The 23,939-nt window shown below is 42.6% G+C and overlaps 2 protein-coding genes across 7 annotated transcripts; one reads left to right on the top strand and one right to left on the bottom strand.

Moving 5' to 3' along the window:
• Positions 1–263: 263 nt before the first annotated feature.
• LOC143330121 (indian hedgehog B protein-like) lies at positions 264–5,259 on the top strand. Of its 3 annotated transcripts, none has more exons than XM_076746339.1 (5): positions 264–569; positions 1,968–2,125; positions 2,488–2,591; positions 4,480–4,767; positions 4,846–5,259. In XM_076746339.1, the coding sequence occupies exons 1-5, from the start codon at positions 264–266 to the stop codon at positions 5,223–5,225; spliced, it is 1,236 nt and encodes a 411-aa protein (XP_076602454.1). In that variant the 3' UTR covers positions 5,226–5,259. The 3 variants fall into 3 exon arrangements, with proteins under 3 accessions (XP_076602454.1, XP_076602453.1, XP_076602452.1); XM_076746338.1 differs by having other exon boundaries at positions 4,843–5,259; XM_076746337.1 differs by having other exon boundaries at positions 4,480–5,259.
• Positions 5,260–7,527: 2,268 nt separating this feature from the next.
• bin1a (bridging integrator 1a) lies at positions 7,528–22,888 on the bottom strand. Of its 4 annotated transcripts, XM_076746333.1 has the most exons (19): positions 22,554–22,888; positions 21,602–21,682; positions 21,297–21,351; positions 21,034–21,128; positions 20,351–20,446; positions 19,906–20,016; positions 19,728–19,820; positions 19,397–19,482; positions 19,164–19,239; positions 18,606–18,661; positions 17,602–17,646; positions 16,254–16,323; positions 15,995–16,117; positions 14,255–14,275; positions 11,549–11,920; positions 10,914–10,967; positions 10,723–10,797; positions 10,515–10,616; positions 7,528–10,405 (listed from the first exon to the last, which is right to left on the bottom strand). In XM_076746333.1, exons 1-19 carry the CDS (start codon positions 22,638–22,640, stop codon positions 10,304–10,306), a joined length of 1,800 nt encoding a protein of 599 aa, XP_076602448.1. In that variant the 5' UTR covers positions 22,641–22,888; the 3' UTR covers positions 7,528–10,303. The 4 variants fall into 4 exon arrangements, with proteins under 4 accessions (XP_076602448.1, XP_076602450.1, XP_076602449.1 ...); XM_076746335.1 differs by lacking the exon at positions 11,549–11,920; XM_076746334.1 differs by lacking the exon at positions 17,602–17,646.
• Positions 22,889–23,939: the final 1,051 nt, after the last annotated feature.

The following is a 23,939-nucleotide window of genomic DNA, read 5'->3' as shown; positions in this document are numbered from 1 at the left end:
ACTTTACAGCCTGCACACTTACTGTTGATTCTGGAAGGCGGAGGGAGCGAAGTTTCTCAATTTGGCTCTTTTTTTTCTGGAGCAACTAAAAAACTTTTTGGTGTCCTCATGGTGCCTGGTGCAGCCGAGGTGCCGAGCTTCTTTTATCCGTGGTTTTCGGACGTGATGTTGCGACTGTTACGGACGATGGAGTCGGGAACTGAACCGGGGAGGTACTGAAGACATCTCTCTCCCCCGGGAGAGTCCTCCCTCCCCCCGGGGCGATGCGGATCTCCTTCCCCCTTCTCACCGCCTCTCTGTGTGCCTTGGTCCTCCTCCTCGCACCTGCCTCGGAGGGCTGCGGGCCGGGGAGGGGGTACGGCAAGAGGCGGCTCCCGAAGAAGCTCATCCCGCTTGCTTACAAGCAATTCAGCCCCAACGTCGCCGAGAAGACCCTGGGAGCCAGCGGGAGACCCGAGGGCAAAATAACGCGCAACTCCGAGCGCTTTAAAGAACTGACGCCGAATTACAACACAGATATTATCTTCAAAGATGAGGAGGACACGGGCGCCGACAGGCTCATGACCCAGGTAAGGAGGGGGATGAGTGCATAGAGAGGACACGGATGCAAAACATCTGGCACAGATGCGCAAGGATGGACCATTGTTCCTGAGTGCTGCTGCTTGACACCTGGTTTTGCACTGTCTATAGGTTGTACTGATATAAAATAGTAATAAGAAGAACTAGATCCCGATCTGACAGCTGACTGCAGCAGACCTCTTCCATGTAGTTGTTCCACTCCAGACTAGATTAGCTACTCTGTTGCGTCCAATTGTTGCTGAATGTTTGCGCTCAGTTAAATGTTTAAACCAAAATGATTGATTTCATCGACTCTCAGCTCTTCGTTTCACCACCTGGATTTTGCTATAGACTTAGCAAGTATTGCTTACTCCAAACTAAGTCTTGTTTGGTTGAATAGTTTGAATCGCCGTCGATCCGTACGCTTTCCCGTTAGACTCGTCGTATGGAAGTGCGTAAAATCGCGTCTAAAGGCTGTACACGGTACATTTAGGCAAACAATAAAGCAAATTTAAGATTAAGTTAATTTCATATCATACTTTTCATGTTAATTTTGCCCACAAAAGAGGCACCTCTCACCCGTATGTCATTGTAACAACAAGAACAGAGGATACTTCAGCACAAAGCGTCACATATCTGCTGGCCTTTGTGTATAAATCGGGTGATACGCAAGACATATACCTTAATCTCGAGTTAATTAATTTATTTATTCATCAGTTCATTCATGGACATTAAGCACATTAAAAATGCATTGCTTTAAATCAGATTCATTAAATCTCCACTGCTGAGCGACGTCTTGACCTCAAGTCTTATGTAAGTCTGGAAAACTGCTTAATCATCCCAAGCAAGCGCACACGGATATTTGTGTGTACTTTGACCGTTCACCTCAAGATGTACTTGACACATTTTAATAGTTCTTATCTACATTCCTCTGTAAGTGTTTTGAGAGTGGAAGAGGTAGCTCACGCCCTCATCACATGTATCTAAGTAGCTGATGGTCACGTTTGCTTTTTAAGTCACTTCTCTTTATCTGTCTGGACTGCGCTGTTCGTCTTTCTGTCGGCCTACTTTTGTTCCACTTTCCATGTCCCTGCCTTAATGTGAGGTCTCCGACTACCCTCCCCATCACACACACACACACACACACACACACACACACACACACGCACGCACGCACGCACGCACGCACGCACACTATCCACATTGTGTATGTGTCTTTTTCTCTCTGATCTTGGGCATCTATTTGTTGATCTCATGGCTGCAACCATCACTCAGACTCATCACGCCAAACTCTTCTCACAACATCTCTGTTTTTTCTTCAGCTACTCGCTCAGCATCACTCAGACCACTTCCTTTGGCCTTTGTATTGTTTGTTTCTAACAGCCTTCCCTCCTTTTCCCTCCCTTTAGCGTTGTAAAGACAAGTTAAACTCTCTGGCCATCTCTGTGATGAACATGTGGCCGGGCGTGAAGCTGAGAGTGACAGAGGGCTGGGATGAGGATGGTCATCATTCAGAGGACTCGCTGCACTATGAGGGACGTGCCGTCGACATCACCACCTCAGACAGGTAGGCATGCAGTACAGCACATAGTGTGGTGTAGACAGGCCAGACATAGAAAGACAACATTCAAAAGACTTGCAGCCAGTTATGACAGTCAACAAGTCAGTAATGTGATGAGTCACCTGATTAGTCAGCAAACTGGCTGTTTGTTTTTGCTGACTCAAATTTAGATTTATGATCAAATCCAAGTTTGTGGCTAAATTCCTCAAATTGCAGCATTTTTATTGCATTACACCATGTGAACCAATGGAGGGATGTCAGTGGAAAAATAAAGGTGTTTGAACATGTTTGGAAAAGTATGCAGTGTTTGGAAAGCCCTGATTGAATCACATTTGGAGTTACTAATATCGTTTCTTTCTTTTTCACAGGGACAGAAATAAGTACGCCATGTTGGCCCGGCTGGCCGTAGAAGCCGGATTTGACTGGGTCTACTATGAGTCCAAAGCCCACATTCACTGTAGCGTCAAGTCAGGTAAGAGATGGATATGAGCAACTGTGTGTGTGTGTGTGTGTGTGTGTGTGTGTGCATTATCTAAAAGTGTGTATGTTTTTTTGTGTTTGTGGCCAGCTGTCATTACCACTAATGAGGTTGATGCCAGACCCTTTGTTGACGTTTCACTAATGGTTTACCTCGCCTTTCAGCGCCTCCATCACGAGTCTGTGTGTGTGTTTGTGTGTATGGCCTATTGGGAGCCAATCAAAGCAGGGTGTGCACCTGTGCTCTTTGCTGTATTCAGTCTCACGTCTTCATCAGATCATACCATGAAGTGATCTTTGTTTGTGATTAGCTGTATAATGTGCAACAGTTAATACACATACGTGTAAACTCATACTGTAATTTAAAGCAATATCTGACCCTGCTTTCTGCATTCCTATGATAAAGTTAGATAGAGTCAGATTTTTTCCAGTTTCATCGTTAATATTAAGTTACTCCAACTCACACTGTATGAAACCTGAAGATACATCTCTACGCAAACAATACTTTTACTACCGCATTCCACCTCGAGCTATTCTGACTTTTGATATATTATAGAAATCCATTTACCCATGTCTGGTACCACCAGTTATTTGATGCCAAACTGCATTCTAGCAGGCCTTTGAGGTTAGTAGGCTGTGAGATTATTAACTCTCTCTTTGTTTTGCTGTTGCTTTTCCTTCCGTAGGTTTCTCTCAGATCTCTAATCTAAGTCTTATCACCTCCCGGTCACAGCCCTCCTTTTCTGCAGCCCTCAGGCTTGCAGACACACACACCTTGGACAAATATTTGGCTTAAGACTGCTTTAAGACAACCCTCCCACACACACACACACACACACACACACACACACACACACACACACACACACATATTTATACTGATAAATTTCTTATTTCAAACTGATTTTGCCTTCAACAGTCTTAACAAATATTCTGTTCTATTCTTTTCTATTCATTTCATTCCTGTTATCGCCTTTCCAGTTCTTTAAGTTCACTCCCCCAGCTCCAAATTTTTTTTTTTTTTTTCCAAAATAGCAGAATTCATTGTTAGGAATCAAGGCCATTACAATGGCCAGCGCTCTTTCCTTGTGTGCAGCCATTGAAAGTGATCATGTGACTCAGTTTTAAACACAAACTCTGCAGTAATCCAAACAGTATCTAGACCCAAGTCTGAGTCTGTGTGCTTTCCTGCCTCTCTGACCCCAGGCCGTGCTCTGACTGCGGTGATACAATCAGCTGGTTATCCATTAGCTCTTGCTGACTACCTCTTCTTGCCACCTCGTCTCACTGCGTCTTAAAGGGCCACCTTATTCAGAAATACCTCCCAACAAGATCAAATGTACTTCCTGTGGCATCTTGGGCAGTTTAATGAATGACAGCAGCCCAACAGAACAGAAACATGTTGTCTTGTGTCACACTGATGTAACAACATCAAATTGGGTTTGACAAATGGAATAGAGTGCATAAAAGGCCACGAAAACCTGTTGAAAGAGTTTTTTCATTAAAGAGAAGTGATGGTAAAAGCAGTAGAAGTCACTGAAAAACAGTGTTTTTCTGAAGTGTGTTTCTGTGTGTGAATGAGGTCTAAGAGTAATGAGAGAGCCAGAGGCAGGCAGAGGAGACAAAGTTTGAACACGAGTCACATTATATACGCACATATGTTAACAACCCACCACTGATCCACTGAGATAAAGCTGTCCTTGAGTTCGTGTCAAAGTCTCACCTGTTTTATGGATCACTCAGTGATCATGCAGCCACTGCAGAAGTGCTGCTGCGCTGTTGCTCCAATTCAAACTCGCCTTCTCTCTTAATGTTCGGACTTATCATCCTTGCAGCTTCTCTAAAACCAAATCATCTTGTTTCTCTTTCCTTCATCTCTCCAGAACATTCTGTGGCAGCCAAAACGGGTGGTTGTTTCCCTGGCGATGCTCAGGTTGTCCTTGAGGGCGGGGCCACTAAACATGTGCGTGACCTCCACCCTGGCGACCGTGTCTTGGCTTCCTCAACAACAGATGGTCGGGGCCCTCTTCTCTACAGCCCGGTCTTGTCCTTTCTAGACCGCCAGCCCAATGTCACAAAGATCTTCTACGTCATTGGCACCAACACAGGACTTAACATTACTCTCACAGCTGCTCACCTGATCTTTGTCACGGACTGCACTGGTGGGCTGCGTGAGCCAAAGTGGGAAGAGACAGCCGAAGAGCTGATTCTGGGCTCCATGCGAGGGGGCAGGCCTGGCAGGGAAGCAGGTCTGAGGACAGTTTTCGCCAGTGAGGTCCGGCCAGGACAGTGCGTACTTACGTCACAAGGGAAAGTGGGCTCACATCCGTCCCTTTCCATTGTGACCTCTGTGGAAGAGCAGAGGAGCGCCGGGTTGTACGCCCCACTAACCCAGCATGGCTCCATAGTGGTGAACGGTGTGCTGGCATCCTGCTATGCTGCTGTGGACAATCACCATTTGGCCCATTGGGTCCTGGCCCCACTGAGATTCTTCTACAGCCTGATGGGACCTTCAGAACCACAGACTGACGGCCTGCACTGGTACCCCTGGCTTCTACAGAGGCTGGGGCAAATGCTGCTGGATGCTGGACACTTCCACCCCTGGGGGATCGAGCAAGGACATAGATAGGAGCCACAGAGACATGTTTCACACTGACAACAGATTGAGGGACCACCAAAGACATTTTATTTTATAGTGGAAATGTGTTTTTACCAACTCTACTCGCCTGTACGTCAACACATTTTTTTTGTAGCACATGTACATTTGTGCAAAATACAAAGACAGGAGGCTGAGAAGATTCCTTTTTTACGTTTGGTCATTTCAAGTTTGTTTATTCCAGAAGATCTAGAATGGAAAGCCTGAGGTTTGACAAAAAAAAATCCAATTTTAAACTTGAACAGCAACAGAAATACTGACACGAATATCTCTCCAATTCAAATTAAGAGTTGAGCACCTCAGAGCGCCTCAGAGATCAAAAGCAGGGACTGTGATTCAAAACAAAAGCTTTCATTAAACCAAAAGAAGGTAGTTAGTGAAGTAAGACAATCAGGTTTCATCATTCCTTTGTACTGTATTTACTGTCAACATGAATGCATCTTGAGATCACGCAGGGGCTCACTGATCTGTTTAGAAGTTAACATACCTGGACTACTTTTGTGACACCTTTTGAGAGTGTCGGGCTTCAGAGTAAAGGTTAAGACATGAAGGAGCAGGAGGAAAACTAGAGACTGAACACGGTGTGATTGAAGCTCTGTACATACATGAGGTATTTATACAGTTAAGTCGTATTAGCAAGGAAAGGCTGTTTACTGTCAGAATCATCACTGCAGTAAATCCACTGATCCCTCACCCTTCTCTATAGAGCCTTTACTGTGTATTAAAGTTCATTTGCAAAATAATATTGAACTGGACAATGAGGGATGAAGTTCTATGTATTTACTGAATGAAGTGTAGCAGTTTGCTAGTGTCGCATTGTAGCTTCACATCTAAAAAGGGCTTTGTTGGATAACTATTAGCAGGGATTGACGGTGGATAATTGTGTGTATACTTCAACTTTACAACATTACTGATGCAGGACAGGTGAATGGAGTTATGATGGTTGTCAGTCTGTTTTCCCAAGTATGGCATCTGCTTTCAGTCAACTTGATTGTCTCAAACTGATTCATAGGGTTCATTTATACATCTTCATGTTTTTTATCAATTATTTTATTTAAAAGATTTTAATTTGTGACATGTTTTTTGCATTGTTTCGGGTCTTCAGTTTTCAGGTCAGTTGTATCTAGTTAAGGCATACACAACACTCAGGCTGTATTCAACTACTGTATTAAGCAAAAGCTATGCATCATATTAAATAATGGATAGTAAATCTCTTTCATCTTGAATAGTAAGTTACTTGATAGCTCTCCTTTGTGTGGTGTTTTTCGTATTCCACCTGGCACCCAAGACTTAAGACCTAGACTGGAAGAGGTACATAAATTCAGTTTTTTTATACTACAGGAAGCAGATGATAGGTGGCTGAAAGAACATGGATAAGCATGTAGTTCATATTGTGGTGTCCATCCAGTTGGCACTCACTGAGTATGCTATGTGAAGACTCAAACAGAACTCCAAGGCGTTATTCTATATGCCTGCTGAAAGATTTGTCACATATGTATATTAAGCTATTGTTGGAGAGACTATTTAAAGATCTATTTTTAGAAAATAATGTAAACTATTATTATTTTCGGCAGTTCTGTGCATACTATTTGTATTTGAAACATAAAGTTGTTGTTTTTAAACCAAAACTACTCTGTGCTTTATTTGGCAGCAGAAAGAAAAGAAATACCGTTTTGTCCATGTAATAAAGTATTTTTGTTGACAGCATGCCTAATCTGATTGGAAGACCTTGGCTTTTTTGATTCAGAGGGCTAAGGTCTGGGTTTCAAATGTGCTCATAATCACCTGTTACATGTTGATGCATAATCAGCCCTAAGCTACTGATTGCTGTGAACGGTGAGGCATCACAACAGCTGGAACAACGTGAACGCAGCACGGATAGCTGTGGTCACAGGGTGGGCTGCTTGTTGGTTTCAGTACCACGGACAGCAGCACACAGCAACGCTCCTCTTTCCTCCTCATGATGCCTGAATGCTTTTTTCTTTTTTCCAGGATGGAGAGTCCTTGAACACAGCACACCCTGCTGGACGATTCAGTGCTTGCAGAAAAGACGTCAGGAGAGACACGATTTATTTGTCCTTTCCAGTGCTTATCTTTTGGAAGATTTAGGAGTTCATTGCCAGTTTGTTCAGGCGATGAATGATCAAAGAAAATGATTAGAAAGAAAGCGGCTGTTTTCTCCCGTCTGCCTATTTGTAGTGTTAACAAAGGGAACAGCATCCCCCACTTTATTCCTTCTCCTAAAATCAAGGCACAAAAGATCAATAAACAAAAGGAGATTCTAAGTAATCTTTATTATTATTGGTCAGTTAGGTACAGGAAAAACCTTTTTATCGTATCCCATAGCTCATCACAGGAGACTGATCCATACAGACAGATAGAGAAGCAGACCCAGGTGAAACACTCACGATATTTAAAAATAAAAATATGAAAGCGATTGGTGTACCTAAATGTGCGGGTGATGCTCTCACGTGTGAGGCCGTTTAAACACACATGAAAAAAACTCATGCACATCTCAAGTGGTTAAAATACTGTAAACCATTACAAAAATCTGTCCACCTGAGTCTGGTGTTTTGAAATGTTTCTCTATGCGTCCCGTCTCCACGTAATAATGTTTAACTCTGTTGGGACCACGATACCCCGGCAACATTTTGAGGCAAGGCTGATGGACAACCAGCAATTATAATCTGGACTGATCTGAGAAGGAACGGTGGAAAAACACACAGCATGTAACTGCCACCACCCCCTTACTAAGATGAAGAAAATAAAGAATAAAAATCAAGTAAAAATTGCCTCAAAAGTGTCCCAAGTATTATAGTCTTAAATCAAGGGTGTTCACACAACAACACATGGGAATTCAGCATGCTCACAGTAACTCACATACAGATATGAATGTCTTTATAGAATATGTATCTGTCATCACAGCTTGGCAAAATTACATTTATACACAACAAATGCACAATAACACCTGGAACCATAATACCAGCCAGTGGAAAAAGACCCAAATACATGTTGAGTTGTCTCTGTCCAGTCGGAAAAACTTCCTGTAAAACGGACGACCTCATCCCCTGATAGGTGGTAGTGATATCGTCCAATAACAATAGCCTATAGATAAATAATTTATGTTTCCACACAACCCATAAACACACACACAATCGCACGCACAACCATTTTCTCTTGCACATATTACATGTTAGTAACATCATGAGAAACGTGAATCTCTTTTGAGTTAGTGACTGAATGAATGACTGAATGTGAGATAGTTTTAACTACCTACAGTAAGCGGCTATGTTGAGAGCAGTAAACCTGACAGAAGTACAAAACACTCCATCACATCCTAAGTTGGCAATTATGTTGACATAGTTACATTAGGCTATATGTAATCATTGCTTGGCAGCATACAAAAATAAAAGAAGTTGCTCTGGTGCATATTCTGAATCATCTGCATTTGAGTTAAGTTGTCTCTATGCAAACGGAAGGAATTGTTTTCGGCACATTTAAAAAAAAAAAAAAAAAAAAACGAATGAGGCTGGCTCAGTTATTATATATTTGATTAGCATTAGGGTGTATCCACATCGGCCTAACTATTCTACTACCACTAGCAGCGTCTCATTGGTGGAGTTTGTCGGCTAGCTTTTCAGCAGGCCTGGGTAATGCATATTTGGAATCCCTTGTGCAAAAGAAAAAATCCTTGAAAATATTTTTCACATGCCCACGCCACGCAACTTCACACAAACTTAAACAAAACACGACTGTCAAAAATGAAAACAGTCGTGCTTTCCTACTCTATGCGACTCTAAGACCAATATTTCCCAGATTTCCCCTGCTGTCTTTAACTGCGTTGCTGTCAGATGACCAGTTCACTGCATATTTATTTGGATTTTAAAAATGGGTTCATACCAGCTATACTGCCACTGAATTTAAACTTAATGCAACAACCAAGGGCCCCATAAATGATAAAAGAAGGAAAATAGGACAGGCTGCATGTGTCCAACAGGCATTGTGTCAGCAGCAGAACCCCAGGACCAATTAGAGCGACTGAAATAAATAGCAAATCCAAATACTGGCACCAAACCTGCAATGTTTCACCTTTACCACCACCTCTCTTATTTATGATCAAAATTGCAGTCAGCCACCAACAAATTACCAAATGGGCACAGGTAACGAAACAAACCTGCATGACCAAGAAAGACATGACTTGATGGCTACACATATGGCTAAAACTTATTATTCGACAACTCACCTCTGACTTTTCTCAGATGTCTGAGCTCGAGAGGCTGGAATCTGATCAGTGAGGTGCTAAATACAAGGCCAGTTGCTGATGAGATTGCTAATTTTCTTTTGCTTATTTAAAATCCTTACTGATTATATGTGTTGCTTGGCTGGTAGAAGTCTGCACCTTGTGTGTTCAAAGGTCTTTTTGCAATTTGACTGGGGTAAAGTTGCCATATTTTCAGTGTTACCCCCCTCCATCTTTTAAAAAACAGCTCCTAGGGCTTGCTGTATATATGTGTAAGGGACACTCTGCTACACTTGGCATTGTCTGGCATAATTTCACACTGTTCTCAATCTCTCAGCATCAGATGAACAAAAGCATGTCTCAAAGGATATTTTCTCTGTTATGGTGGTGGACTAGACCTTGGAGAATTTATGATAGGAGATGACTAAGAATAAAAAATATAATGCAATTGCAGTGGCAGCCATTGCAGAGGCACCCATCCCCGCATCCATCCTGTGTGATGGGGATTCTTTAATCAATTCCTCTGGAATGGAGAAGCAACAAGAATTCAGCAGAGTGGGGCCTGTGAAATGGCTACATCTGCAATTCGTAAAAGTTGGCAGAAATCCACAGAAATGCCAAAATCCACTTTTAGCACAGTGTAGCAGACCTAAGAAATGCATGATTTCCACCAGGGCTGTGACAGCTCTGCTTCTATGGCCAAAGTCCTAGTAAAGATATAGTATCAGGGCAAGTAGAGGGAAGGAAGGATTGAGGCAAGAGGAAGAGAGACATAAAGAAGGAAGCTGGAATGACGTCCTGTCCTCCTCTTTCACAGCCTTTGGGTGAAGTTTTCAGGGAATACTCCTTTAACGGCATTTTCTTTGTCCTGCTGCCAGTCGCTCTCCTTAATTCCCATCAGCCAGCCATCATCCTAACCACACAGACATTGAAATAAAGACATGTTCGCCTCACCACAGTATGTGACTCTGTGTGTGTGTGTGTGTGTGTGTGTGTGTGTGTGTGTGTGTGTGTGTGTGTACCTGTTCTTCAGGGTTGTCAAAGAGGATCACTAGCACTACATCACCAGCCTTCATCTCCAGTTCGTCTGTGTCGTTGGCAGCATAGTCATGCATCACTTGGACCTATGTCACATAATGCTAACCTCAATAATCTCCACTTACATATGATATGGTTGTTCAGTAGATGTTCACCACTACTGAGATTCTTTAATCCAGTATCGTGGTTTACCTTGAACTGGAAACCAGGTGGCATATCTGCGGGCTTTGATGCTTCTTCTGTTGGTTCCGGCGCTTCTTCACGTGTCTAGAAAAAAAGAGGTACCACTTACTGACATGTATAACACACTGAAAAACTCTGCAAACAAAAGCACATTATAACACTTTCCATGTTACTACATGGAAACTACTACTTGTACTCACCTCCTCCGTCGCTGCTTCTTCCACTGTCGCTGCAGGAGCTGCTGCAGATTCACCCTGAGAGCAGGGAGACATAGAAGAAGAAGAAGAAGAAGAAGAAGAAGAAGAGAGAGAGGTTAGAGAGAGAGACAGATGACAGATCAGGAGGAGGAACGAATGAAAGGAAGAAGAACAGACAGACAAGACAAAGACAGACAAAAAGACAAGCCGCACAGCCTAAACACCAAAGTTATGGCTAATACAAACAGGAATGCTGTCTAGACAATAAGCCTGGTTTCTAATGCACAGTTGCCATAAAGGTAAAGCTTTTGCACAGCATACTATGTGTATGGACTTGTGATTAGCAGTGACTTGAATTAATTGTGTGGAGCAGATGTCTATACTCTTCTCTCTCCCTCAGCAATTAATTTGCAGCTTTTCCTCTGAGTCACAGTTGATGCATCCATGCTGCTGGTCCAGATGCATCCTAAATCTTTTCATCTCAAGACTTCTCCGTCTTTGCACCTTTCATTCACAATGTACCTCTCTATCATCTGTTTCTCTCCAGTACCTGACGCTCAAACCTCCTCCTCAAAAAACAATGCATCCGCCATTTCCGTCCAGATGCATCTCTCCATATTTTTTCCCTCCTTGGTTACCTGACCCTCTTCATTCTCCAACGTAGCGGGAGCTAGCGTGGCTTCTTCCTCAGCCGCCTCAGCTGCAGGTGTTTCATCCTCTGTGGCAGGTACCTCTGTGACCGGCTGTCTCCCATCATCGTCCCATGCCTTCTGGGCTTCAGCCACAGGTTCAGAATCAACCTGCTGGCTCTCATCATACCCCCCTCCCTCTTCCGCCACAGAGTCATAGCGAACTGGTTTGGTTCCATCATCTCCCCAGCCCTCTGTGGCGGCTGCTATGGGGTCATAGCGGACAGCCTGCTGACCATCATCCCCCCAGGCATGTGCAGCAGCAGCCACTGGGTCATAGTGCACCTCGGTGTCCTCTTCCTGGGCACCACTGTCCTCAGGCTGAGGGGCAAGGGTCAAGTTTCAAGGAATAAGAGGTCATAAGAGATACATAACCTTATGGGGGGTCATAAATCAAATGGTTGAGGAAATTTTAAGGGACAGAAAGGAAACGTATAAGGGATATTTAGGGGCAGATTGAATGGTTCAACATTCCAATGGGAGAACAGGCTTGGGAATAAGCAGCAAAGTAAGGAAGTAAAATGTTTTTGATGGACAAGGGATCAGGAATTAAGGATATCAAAAGGGGTGCAGGGATGTATTATCAGCCCATTAACTAAAAATCATATTTGCTAGATCATAAGCTGACCATATTCCATCATACCGTATGATTAGCCATGCAAGTAGCATGACTCTAAGGATGGAAATGCCTGTCAGCCAGGCACTTTGGTCCAGACTGAAATATCTTAATCAATATTGGATAGATTGGCATGAAACTTGGTGCAGACCTTGGTGGTACCTTGAGGATGACTCCCGATGATTTTATGGATCATTGGACTTTCCTCTAGTGCCACCATCTCGTCAAAATTTTTACAGTGGTTTATGGACAAATACCTGCATTTCCATCAGCCACAACTGTAGTTTGCGTTTACTGCTAATTAGCAAACGTTAGCATGCTACCATGCCAAACCAAGACAGTGAACACGAAAACGTTGCAGTACACCCGCTAATGATCAGCACGTTAGCATTGTCATTGCGAGCATGGCGTTAGCATTTCACTCAAAGCACCCCTGTGCCAAAGTTCAGTTTTATAACCGTTTGAAAAAGGTCGGCAGTGATGTGTGCCTGATTAGTAAAAGAGCTAAAACCTGCAAAGCCATGAGAATGGCTTTTTAAGGGATTTGGCAAGTTGGCGTCACGCATTATTTAGGTCAATCTTATTTGCACATTTAAGGGGAAATTGTGTAGTTCTGCTATGTATGACCAGAGACAGGGCCATGAAAGATGCCATGGACATCAATGTGAGGAGTTCAGCAGCAGATGTCAGCAAGACATCATCATCATCATCACCACCATCATCATCATCATCATCATCATTAGTCCCAAGGAGATTGATGTGGAAGTATAAACCTTACAGAGAAGGTTCAGTTTAAATTAAAAGACAAATGAAGAAAAGGAAGGGTGGCAGCAGAAGGCAGAAGAACACAAAAACTGTCAGCCTTTTCCCATCAGAAAATAGATGTTGGATCTTCTGTGTGTAGTTTGCAAGAATGGTTTATATTCCCACGGCTATGTTCAGATGGAGAAAGAGGAAGGAAGCTTTGTAAGAGTAGACGTGTCGTTCCTTTCTGAGCTATCACTACTTTGTCTCAAGCGTTAATACAGCAGAACTGTATGATTGTTGAGACGCATCTCTCTTACAGTGATCGGGATGAACAAAAGGGTTAGTTAATGGTCGGAATGCCAAGTTGCAAGCAAGATCTTGTGAAGTTGCCCACTAGCTCTCACTAGTTTAATATTCTCATTTCTATGAAGCAATCCACTAGAAACATGAGCAACTTCACTCAACTTTCAGAACAAAACTGTTCCCTGTGTGTCACATGGAGCATGTAGCTAGCATGTACGGGCTACAGGCATGTGAACATAGAGGGAGACGAGGGCAAACACAAAGAAAGGAGGTTAATTCAGTTACAAATTATTTCACACAATGTGCAATTAAATTTATGCTACAAGACTTTGTACATTTATTTTTTTTTAAAGGTTTCAGTGGTGTATTACAATCAATCATCTTCAGGTTTTGGCTCTGCAGTATGCTGTATATCATCAGTACATTCTGCATCCTGCACATAGTATAGTGCAGAAAGACAGACAGAGAGACATGGCTCTTAAGAGATGATTGCACATCAAACACCATTTGTATTGGTTTTGTTTGTTTGAAACTGAATTGACCCACACTCATTCCCAAGTACTATTTGTGCTGCACAACAATCTCTTCAGTGTTTAGTGTTATCACATCAAGCACTGCAGACACAAAGACAATGCACAAACAGATTTGGGACAAACAAAAGAGATCCATTTACAGAAAAGCTTGTTTATACAGAGATGGTGGTCATTCTAGAAGTCATTATAGAAGTCCCAACTGCCCCGATAGTCCAGCATGTGTCATGCAGGACATTCAAGCATACTTTCACCCAGTGCAGTGCACTCATACTGTGATGGGTGTGCAGCATAATAATGAGAGTGGGGCTTCTATAATGGCTACATAAGTAGTGACTGTAAACAATGAGAAAAGAATAACACAAATACTAAAATGCTGATGAAGATGATGATCCCAATGATGGTTATATATTTTTGGAAACTGAAACAAATGTGTTAAAATGAGGATGATCTGCTTACCCATGAGTCCCAGTTTGCAGGCTGTGGAAAACAGAGGAAGCAACAGAATCAGAAGAGAAAACAAAACTGTCCACAAAGCTCTTGCTTATGCCCGCTGCATTCAGTAACGAACGTTTCCAGTGCAGGTCCCATGCTCTAAACCTTCAAGCCCATAGCAGGAGATCTCCAGCAGAACAAGAGTACAGGCAGTAATAGGTGAAGTCTGAAGTAGTGGCAGGTGCTGTCATATATTTACTGTACATGTCAGTCACCCACAGAGTGAGTGCAATGTAGGACAAAGGTGCGCAAAGGTAATTTAATCTTCAAAGGCTGATTTCAGAAATGAAAATGAATGAAATCCACACGATCTCCCCTAACAATGTCAAATTTCAAAAAAGCTACAGTTTGAGCAGCAGAGTGGGGAGTTTCTTCTTAGGTTTGTCCCGGTGAGAGCACCCTTTCACATTATAGGAATTACAAATAATTACATGTAGTCATTAGATTCATTGCTTAGAAATGCAAAACACAAGTACACATCTATCACCTGACTTTCATTAGGAGTTCTGAGTTTTGGAAATTAATTTCACTACTCAAGAAAACTTGAAGCGGAACTTTTTGAGTCATCAAACTACTTATGTTGTGTTGTATTAATGTAGATTGTCTCAAAACTCCAACGTGGAAATTCACAACCACAACAAATCTAAACTAATCTTTTCCCCTACATTTTCTGCCATGATGGGTCCAGTTTGCCAGGCTCTGGTACCTACAGTATTAGCTGGGTCAAGGTATACAGTAGGCTACATGCCATTCATCCATCACGTATTGGAGTGCTGAGCAGCAGACCTGGATTAAACAGCAGCTGAATGCATTTTGATAGAGTGACATAACAGGAGGTGTATTTATTTTACCTCAGCTTGTAAGTAGTGTGAGCAGCTTTTAGGTTACTCAACTGTACGCTCAGATAACGTAACTACATCTCATGTCATCCCAGCGTCTAAAGCTACATTCTGCTGTACCGTTCTGAAGAGAAAGAAGTAAGAGCAGAGCAGGGCTTTAGTCTACAGTTCATGCCATGAGTGATCTGTGGATAGTGCTGAAGCAGGAAGAAGTGGTCACCAAAAGCAAGTTTCTACAGATCATCATGCCATCATCCACCTCTCCTTTGGTAAATTGGAAAGAAGCAGAGCAGGTAACGCCTCAAACTATGCCAAGCTTACCAAGTGATTTCATTTTGCATCCAGACTTTTCAAGCTTGTTTCAACATATTTTAAGTCAAACAACTGCACAGGCAACTGGAAGTGTTCAGCATTACAAACTGACGGCGAAGTTCTATTGGACTTAAATATCATGAAATTAACTTAAAACCTTTCTGGATAAAATGTAAAATCTCTTGTGAAGCTTGACATTTCTTGCAGTGGAGGGTCTCTATGATCTATACGTTCATGCCATGAAATCATCCACCTGTGTGACCGTGGAGGCTTTGGTTGCTGCACTGAAAGAGTCCAGGTCCATGTCCAACAGGTTGCTCACAGCAGGACTGTCAAACTGATAACAACAGGAATAGGAGGACTCATTGGCTAACTGGGCGCAACAGAGAAAGCAAGTAACAGGAATAGAATAGAACAGAGAAGAATAGAGTGAAATAGGAGAAGTAGGAGGAAGAGCAGGCCAGAAGAAGGAATACTTAAAGGCTCTGACCTGTGCAGGAGAGTGGAAAGTTAAAGGGCTGCGGCTGTTTGTCGACTGCAGCTGCTCACTAACCTCTGTAGGGGAGGTGACACTGATATCAGGGGTGGCCGCAGCATCGAACAGGTTGATGATGTTCTCTGTTTTCAACTCCTTAGACGGGGTCACCTTGGGTGGAGGAGGCACTGCTGGCTTTAGCTAAGGCAGAGAAAGAAATACAGACCTAAACTTGCAATTCTGGACAACAAATTAACAGAGATTTGTCTTAGTTCTGAAAACTTAATCTGTATGCGTTTAGCAAAGTTCATGACTATTTCATGATCTGCCGTGTTACCTTGGATGGAGATTTGGGGATCGGCGGTGGTCCTCCTGGCCTGAGAGTGTGGTTAGATGCTTCTTTTCCACTGAATGAAAGAGACACAGAGAGAGGGAGGGCAAAAATGGGAATACAGACACATTACAGAGAAAATAAAAGGGATGGGAAACAGTGTGAGAGAGTGTTTAGCAAAGATTATAAAGAGCAGAATGCTAACACAAGCTACAAGGCATGCTCTACGAGGGTCCAAGCAGTAGTTGTTGTTGCAAGAGCTGTCATGCAAGAAACGTGAGCCTCCCTTCCCTCCATTCTTCTCCTTTTCCTCCCTCCGTCCCATGCAAGCAGGCTTTATCTGTGCCTCCAGTAACTCCTCACAAGCCGGCAGTGACAGAGGCATTCGGCAGCTGCCAAAGATCTGCGGATATTTTACGGGCTGGAAAACCTGCGACTTATTGCTGGACCAGGCAATGTTGTAGTACCTTGGTTTCAAATGGTAGCACGAGGTAGCTCTTTACAAGCACTACATTACCAAGACTGAAAGCGGACAACTGGGGCCCTCAAAACTCCAGGGCCCCTCAAGTATTCCAGGTTTACTGTGTGCCTGCAGTTCATCTGTTAAAATATGTGTGACTTTGTTTGGAAAATGCAGCATCAAAGCAATCAACTGACATGATAAGGGCCCTAAGGTGGGTCCTGCTTACCTGATTTTGTGGCTTGATCCAGTTTTAAGATCTTTATCATATCAGTTTTGTGCTTCTCTGGTCCGTATTGCTAAATTAACTTGTTCAGTCAAAGATGCACAGAGACTGTAGATAACCAAAAAAACAAGGGGCTTAATAGGGGCCCAGCAACTCATTTATGCCCTGTGGTCCCCTCGTGGATTCATCCCACCGTGTACATTGGCTAATAGGATATCCAATAGGATACTAAAGGTACAACAAGTGTTAAAAGGTCTAACATTGGTGAATAAAAGAAAGAAAAATGTGAAGCAGGACTGAAGATACTCTCCTTGCCTCAAGGTGAAAATTGACATATTCTAGGGCGAACACTTTGATTTATGTCCTCAGTTAGTCTGAGATGAGATACTGCATACCTTCAGATTTGGGTTGTCCTGTTATGTAACAGTCTTGCCTGGTGCAGCATTAAACATGCAGGTTTGCTCAACTCTTATATATCTGCAGCTCTGGGCGCTCGACTCTCTGATCAGTGTGTCTATGAATTCACTTGCACAACCAAGCACTAAATCTCCCATATGATCTCCCAAGGCTGCAGACTGACTGACAGACAGATAGCTGGACAGACAGGTCAGTTGGACAGACAGACAAGAGTTGTGTCACCAATGGTTACCACAGTTGCTGCAGGTTACCTCCTATTTGTTCCTGACGATGAGGCGCCGCTTTTATCTGTCTTTCTGTAAGGGGGGTTCAGGGGTTGCTCCAGGTTAATGCGTGCCATTTTGTTTATCTATTACTGCAGCTTACAATGTTTTCGGAACATCAGAAAAATAATCGGATAGACATTTCAGCGTCTCCATCATTTATCCTCCATGAATATGTCAGGTGCCACAGCGATTATTCAACTGGTCATGCTTAAGACAGCAAATATACATGTTGTACCCAAATTGAGATTTGTTTTTAATGGGGAAATGGCCTCATGATTAGGTCATGGGAAGGGGGATGGCAGGTTAACAAAGGGGAGCATTTTTATATATACTTTTAATTCAATTCGATTTCCACTTCTGATGCAGTACACTGCATTCACCAAGCACAATGAACTATGTGCTCTCAAGAGGTTAAAATATTCACAGACATTTGTGAAAAGGATTAGGTCTAGAAAGAGATGTAGGCATGGGTATTTTCTTTGCTGGTTAATATGACTAGCCATAGTGATTGATCATTGAGAGTGATTGATGAGGCTCAGCACTCCTCCTCCTAATGATTCCTAGATGTCAACACAAACAGCTGTTTTCAGGTACATGATGTGTTTGTTTGTTTGTTTGTTTGTTTGTTTGTTTGTTTGTTTGTTTGTTTGTTTGTTTGTTTGTTTGTTTTTCAGAGCTGTAAAAACCTGAGGTTACTGGGCTTTTACCTGAGTGGGCACAGTATCAGCACTTCTGAGTCTGAATAGCATCACTATCAGTTACTGGTTAATTTTTAAAGATGCTAATATGCTGATTAGATATCTTGACATTAAATTCCATGCAGAATCAAAATTATTGACATTGACAGAATATTCAAATACATTTAAACATTAAAAAATAAACACATTATAGTCAAAGTGATTAATAAGGTACACAAGCTATTATGAGGCACATTGCAGTAGAAAGTCTTGCTGTGATCCAGTTTATATGATGGATCATTGCTCACTAACCTGGTTGGATCTGTTTCCTCCAGTTTCTCCAAGATATCATACAAATCCTGATCCAACTGCAGAGGGGAAAGATGGAGTGTTAGATATTAGACTCAACACCAAGAGCATCACATCACACACCCAAAATAAATCATCAAAATAATCATTGTCTTGCGTTTTGTGTTACTCCTGCTCTGTAATATTAAAGTGCTGTACAGTGTGTCTGCCTGCTATAGCTCATATGCATCATTACATGCAAAGTCAAAGAGACTTATCAAGCTAAGTCAGTAATACAGCAGATTATCTCACGACAGTCAGTTAAAACCCAATATTTTACTGTAGTTTTGCAACAGGAAAAAAGAAAAGAATAATGACAATCTTTGCACTGGGTTTCAAAAACAGTGTTGAAGGACAGCAAGACATTAACATTTCTAGATTCAACTGCAGCTCTTGCAGATGTAGTCAAAGTTGGCACGGTCGACATTTTCCATCAACTGTTATCTGATACACTGCGTCAATTTGTTTTGTCTGGTCTTTATCTAAATTCGGCATTAATGGAGGTCTATACACAAGTCTCACCCGGCCTATTTCCTTGTGAAACTTCTCCTCAAAACCAGCCAAACTCTGGAAGGTGCTGACGTAAAACCCAACACGACTAGAGAGGGCAGAGAAGAGAGAGAGAGAGAGCATTGACCGCATTACTGGCTTGACTTAATTGAATATCCTGTAAGGGTAAATGTAGCACAGATGTAAGTGAAAAGTAATTATAGCATCAATCAACAGGAAAATCAGTCTCACACACACATACACACCTGTTCCACAGTGAAGGTAACTCCTCTTGCAAGTCAATATTAATCTCCTCAAACACCTTCTGGGCTCTTTCCAACTCTTCCTCAGCCTGAAACAGACACACACACACACAATGTGTTGGCATGATGAATTACATAGTTTGGCTGCAGTTGTTGTGGCAGTGGGGAGTAACAGGGGACAGAAAAAGAGAGTGATGACACGCTGAAACAAGTTCAGCTGAGGCCCTCCTTGTTCCATCTCATGTGTCTTTGACCGCTGGGCTACCGGGACACCCCTTATCACTGTTTCACAGTCATCAGACCTTGTAGGAAGAGCAGTAAGATTATCGTGTACCTGGCTCCTGGACAGACTGCTCTGGGCAACATTGTGTGCAGACAAGATACCCTGAGCCCAGCCTGGAGTGGCCCTCTCCAACAAGGAGGACGGCTGGAAGAGAGAGAGCGAGGGAAGTCATATAACGCTGTCAAACTTGATACATGTTAGCATAAGCAGTGTTTTGTACTTGTTTTACCTTGGTTATTTTAATGGCCCCGTCCTTTTTCTTGGTCTTGTGTGTGGTGGCATAGTTGTGCCTGGCGCTATCGTAATCGACCAGCTTCCTGTCCCTCTTAGCTATACGTGCCTGGACAAAAGAAAAGAGGAGGATGAGTGTTTGCCATTCAGCATCTCCACCTGCATCCAATTTGCTTCCAGCAAAGCAACAGCTCACAGATGTAGACATCAGATGTTATTAAAGATTTGGCATCTTATATCTTTTCAGCAGTTATTTTTCTATTGAATATGTATAATTCAATGCAATTGAAATACAAATACAGCAGTGTACGATCAGCAAAACTGCAGTAAGATCACAATATAAAGTATGACGTGGAGGACAGCTTGGGTGTTACTGCAAGAACACTTGATGCCAATGATTATTGGTCATGGTTGCCAGAGGTCTCAGTGAACGCACAGCTCACCTTGATATCAGGAAACTGGCCAAGGTAAGTATCCATTGAGATGAGAGCATGATCGACCAGCTTTTGGTGGTAGTCAGTCCAGAGCACATCACAGTCCTGCAGCACGGATGCACATAACAGGACCAGGGTCAGAGATTAAATAAGGCAAACTGCTTGACATGCTTGTTTTACTGCAAAAGTATGCTTCCTGGATGTAGTTCTCCATCTCTTAGAGTTGAGAGTTAATTCAGCAGCTCTGCTGCCACATATTGGAGTGTGGTCTTGTATGCAAATTAAGAACAAACTGAAACCCTTTTAACTGATCGCAGTATTTCCTTGCAGCAAGCTCATAGTAGTTTTATCAGATAAGAACCATTAATTCAAAAGCCATTTAAAGAGCAAACTTAATGAAGTTGCAGGAAAATTTAATGAGCTACTCAACATTTCTCACAAGAGATGCTAATGTGTAATTTTGCTGTCAAGAGGACAGCAAAAAAGCCAAGGAAACCAATCACACACAGCTGTGCGTACTCTATATAGCTGCTGTGTTCCAGGAGCTAATCAGGAGCAAAACACCCACAAACACACACTCAATCAACTACCATACACTATAATAAGTGGTTTGGACTTTTAATATGGGAACCGGCTTGTCCTCATGCTTTCACACATCTATGTTAAACACATTCATGAAAAGTTTTTCTGACCTCCACGATGGAATCCACTTCATTCTTGCCGTACCAGTCCGGCTCATACATGTCAGCCAAACAGGCCTGCACGTTCCTGGAGGACTCGTGCATGGCTGAGGACAAACACACATATCCATTAGTGGAACATCATATGAAGATTAAGGTGCATCTCTGTATGTGCATGATTGTGAGTCTACGTGTGTCTTGGTCCATTCAAGGTGTGTGTGAGTGTATTCATGTATACAGCAGTGTGAATCCGTATATGTTTGTGTGTCTGACACCTTTGACTGCCTCAAGGTATGCCCTTAGGTCCCTTTGCAGTTTGCTGCCTTCAGCCTGGGGGTGAAACGTAAAACATGAGGCACAGGACACAAAGCAGTCGATACAGTGTGTCACTGTCACTGAGCGAATGCAAAAATCAGTTTGTACAGTATGTGCAGAATGTACAGAAAAGACTGAACATCTGGTGATCTATGTATCGTTATAAGATGTATTCTAATTTAATAATTGGTCCGAATAATCATTGATTTCTGGGAAAATTAGACTCTGCCATACAACATAGCACCGTACACTGGACTGTACTCACATATTGTTTGTTGAAGTTGATCACTCCCTCCTCAAAAGCAATATCTTTGGTCTCATCGGCTTTGCCAAGCTTCTGAAGAACCTGTCAGCCAAACACATGATAACATTAATGATAACACCAAAGGATAAGTTAAGCAGTTCAGGACGGAAGACATTTTCCATAAAGTCCACTGCACACATGATCATTCACCTATTTTCTTGTCTTGAGCTCTCACTTTCTTCTAAGTTTAACACAATTTCTTTGCATTTGTGGGTGAATGCTGTTTAATCTTTTGATCAGTGAATAAATAAGAGAAAAGCCACATTTATATTATTCATAAATGCATGTATGGATTCTAACTGTTATTTCCGTATGAGCTCATGTACATGTTGTCAAAACAATAACGCATATTTAACGCACACCATCTCTACTCTCTCTGCCTGGCTCTCTTAAGACATACAGTATATGATGCATTATGATAGACAAATAGCGCCCCCTGTCATTTATTCAGTGCAGAACGCGCAAGAGCATGAACGCACAGGCTAGGCCTCATATCTACCACCTATACTTACTGCAGCATTAGTAATAATTAGAATCACAGTGTCAATACAATGCAAGAGGCGCTTTCTGCACTTATCATTTGTGTGACAAACACTCACTAAGACTCCCAAGTATTGTTTTAACATGCCAGAAACACTTCAGTCATGGGTTAAATTATGAGATGAAATCATGAGGCCTATAGTATTTCTCACCGCAACATGTACGTGCCCACGGGATGAAACTGACTGCAGGACAGATGCACTCTAAGTGGGCATCCCCATCTCCAAACACAGCATCACTGCCATGACTGTTATGATGTCGTGATGCGACACTGCGCTTTGCTGCTGGATGCGGCAGCGGCACTGCTGCTTCGCGGCTTGCAGGCCTGAACAAGCATTCCGCACACATTCACACGCTCGGGAGCATCTTTTACCTTTTCTTGGGCTCTCGTTAGCTTTTTCTGAACGTTGCTGGCCACTTTCCCTGCAGTCAGCCCCTTCCCCAAATTCAACTCAGCCATCTTGTAGCGTAGATCAGTCTTTGGATGCGGGAAGGAAGGAAATAAAAGCAAGAACGATCGGTTGGACCGCTACGGCGACCGTTGAGGCAAATGCATCAATGTCCAGTGGAGAAATAATGCTGTTAAATGTAACTGTGCGATGTTGTGATGTATCTTTAGGAAGATGCGAGTGCAGAAAGCTAAGCTGTATTCTCAAATATTGAGCTGCTATGTGCGCGTCCGTGACAGAGGAGGATGCTGTCAGAGATGCTCTTAAAGGCGCAGATGCTGCTGCGCGTCCACACAGGAAAACAGTATACATAGAAGCCTGTAAGTCAGCTGGCACAGCTACAATACGAACAAAATGTGCTGTTTTTGACTGAAAATTTGCACCATGTTTAAAAACGTTGTCTGTTGATCTTTGTGATCTCGATATTTTTATCTTAAAAAGGGCTTCAGGCTCTCCGGTAAGAACAAATAGTGAGTAACAGCCAGGCCTTCTTATATTAAAGACCCTTCTGTCTCAGTCTGATATTATATCGTTACGTAACCTGTGAAGTGACATGAAACCCTGGTCACCAACGAAAGAGGATCACTGAAGAGCATAAATAAACAGGAAGCAGGAGCAGGAATAAACACTTATAGACGCCAGTAACGTTTTAAAGATGACATGTGATTATCTTTTTCTGTGAATGATGACCCGGGCCTGTGTGCCAAATCAACATCATGTGACAGCAAACCATGAAAACGAGACACCAAATGTAAAATGTTTTCCAACATGGAGCAGGCGAGTAGTTCTTGTACCTTGTCAGTGTGTCTCTTGGGATACACTGAACTACATTTGCCTCTATAGATTATAAAAGGTTTTTTGGCTTTAAAAACTGTGTTTAGGTTGCACACATCGCCATAAAGAGCGAACATGTTCTCCAGGAGATGGCGCTATTGGCCCATATGGTATCCACATACTAGCTCATCTGCAGAGCTCAGAATAAATTCTTTTCCTGTTTTCTTTTATTTGGCTCTTTTTGCAAAAGTCTGGCGGAGTGTCTGTAGACGTATAGAGGCGCAGTCTGCCAACACCAACACAGCTAAGACTGTTCTGATCCTTATTATTATTGGATTCACAAGTGATCATAACTGCAAAGTGGCTATATTTGTTAAAATCTCTGGTCCTGGCGTATAACAACCCACGCAGCGGTCTTAAAATGAGTTTGCTTTGATTTTTTATGATAGAAATAAATCCACCGCTCTTCAATGACACAGGTGGCTGCAGCAGGCTGAGAGCTCTCCAAGGTCCTGAACAGACAGTGGGTTGGTGCT

The sequence above is a fragment of the Chaetodon auriga genome, chromosome 13 (genome assembly GCF_051107435.1).
Source record: "Chaetodon auriga isolate fChaAug3 chromosome 13, fChaAug3.hap1, whole genome shotgun sequence".
NCBI classification, from domain to species: domain Eukaryota; kingdom Metazoa; phylum Chordata; class Actinopteri; order Chaetodontiformes; family Chaetodontidae; genus Chaetodon; species Chaetodon auriga.
The sequence above is the reverse complement of the archived record's forward strand: the minus strand, read 5'-3'. Positions and strand labels throughout refer to the sequence as shown.

Bases quoted from the DNA above. Each gene is read 5' to 3' on its own strand.
- LOC143330121 (XM_076746337.1), top strand. From the start codon at position 264: ATGCGGATCTCCTTCCCCCTTCTCACCGCCTCTCTGTGTGCCTTGGTC. The intron at 2,126-2,487 runs GTAGGCATGCAG...TCTTTTTCACAG, and splicing joins GACATCACCACCTCAGACAG to GGACAGAAATAAGTACGCCA. The intron at 2,592-4,479 runs GTAAGAGATGGA...TCATCTCTCCAG, and splicing joins TCACTGTAGCGTCAAGTCAG to AACATTCTGTGGCAGCCAAA.
- bin1a (XM_076746333.1), bottom strand. From the start codon at position 22,640: ATGGCTGAGTTGAATTTGGGGAAGGGGCTGACTGCAGGGAAAGTGGCC. The intron at 16,324-17,601 runs GTAACCTGCAGC...TCTTTCATTCAG, and splicing joins TCGTCAGGAACAAATAGGAG to TGGAAAAGAAGCATCTAACC. The intron at 10,617-10,722 runs GTAAACCACGAT...TATGTGACATAG, and splicing joins CACCTGGTTTCCAGTTCAAG to GTCCAAGTGATGCATGACTA.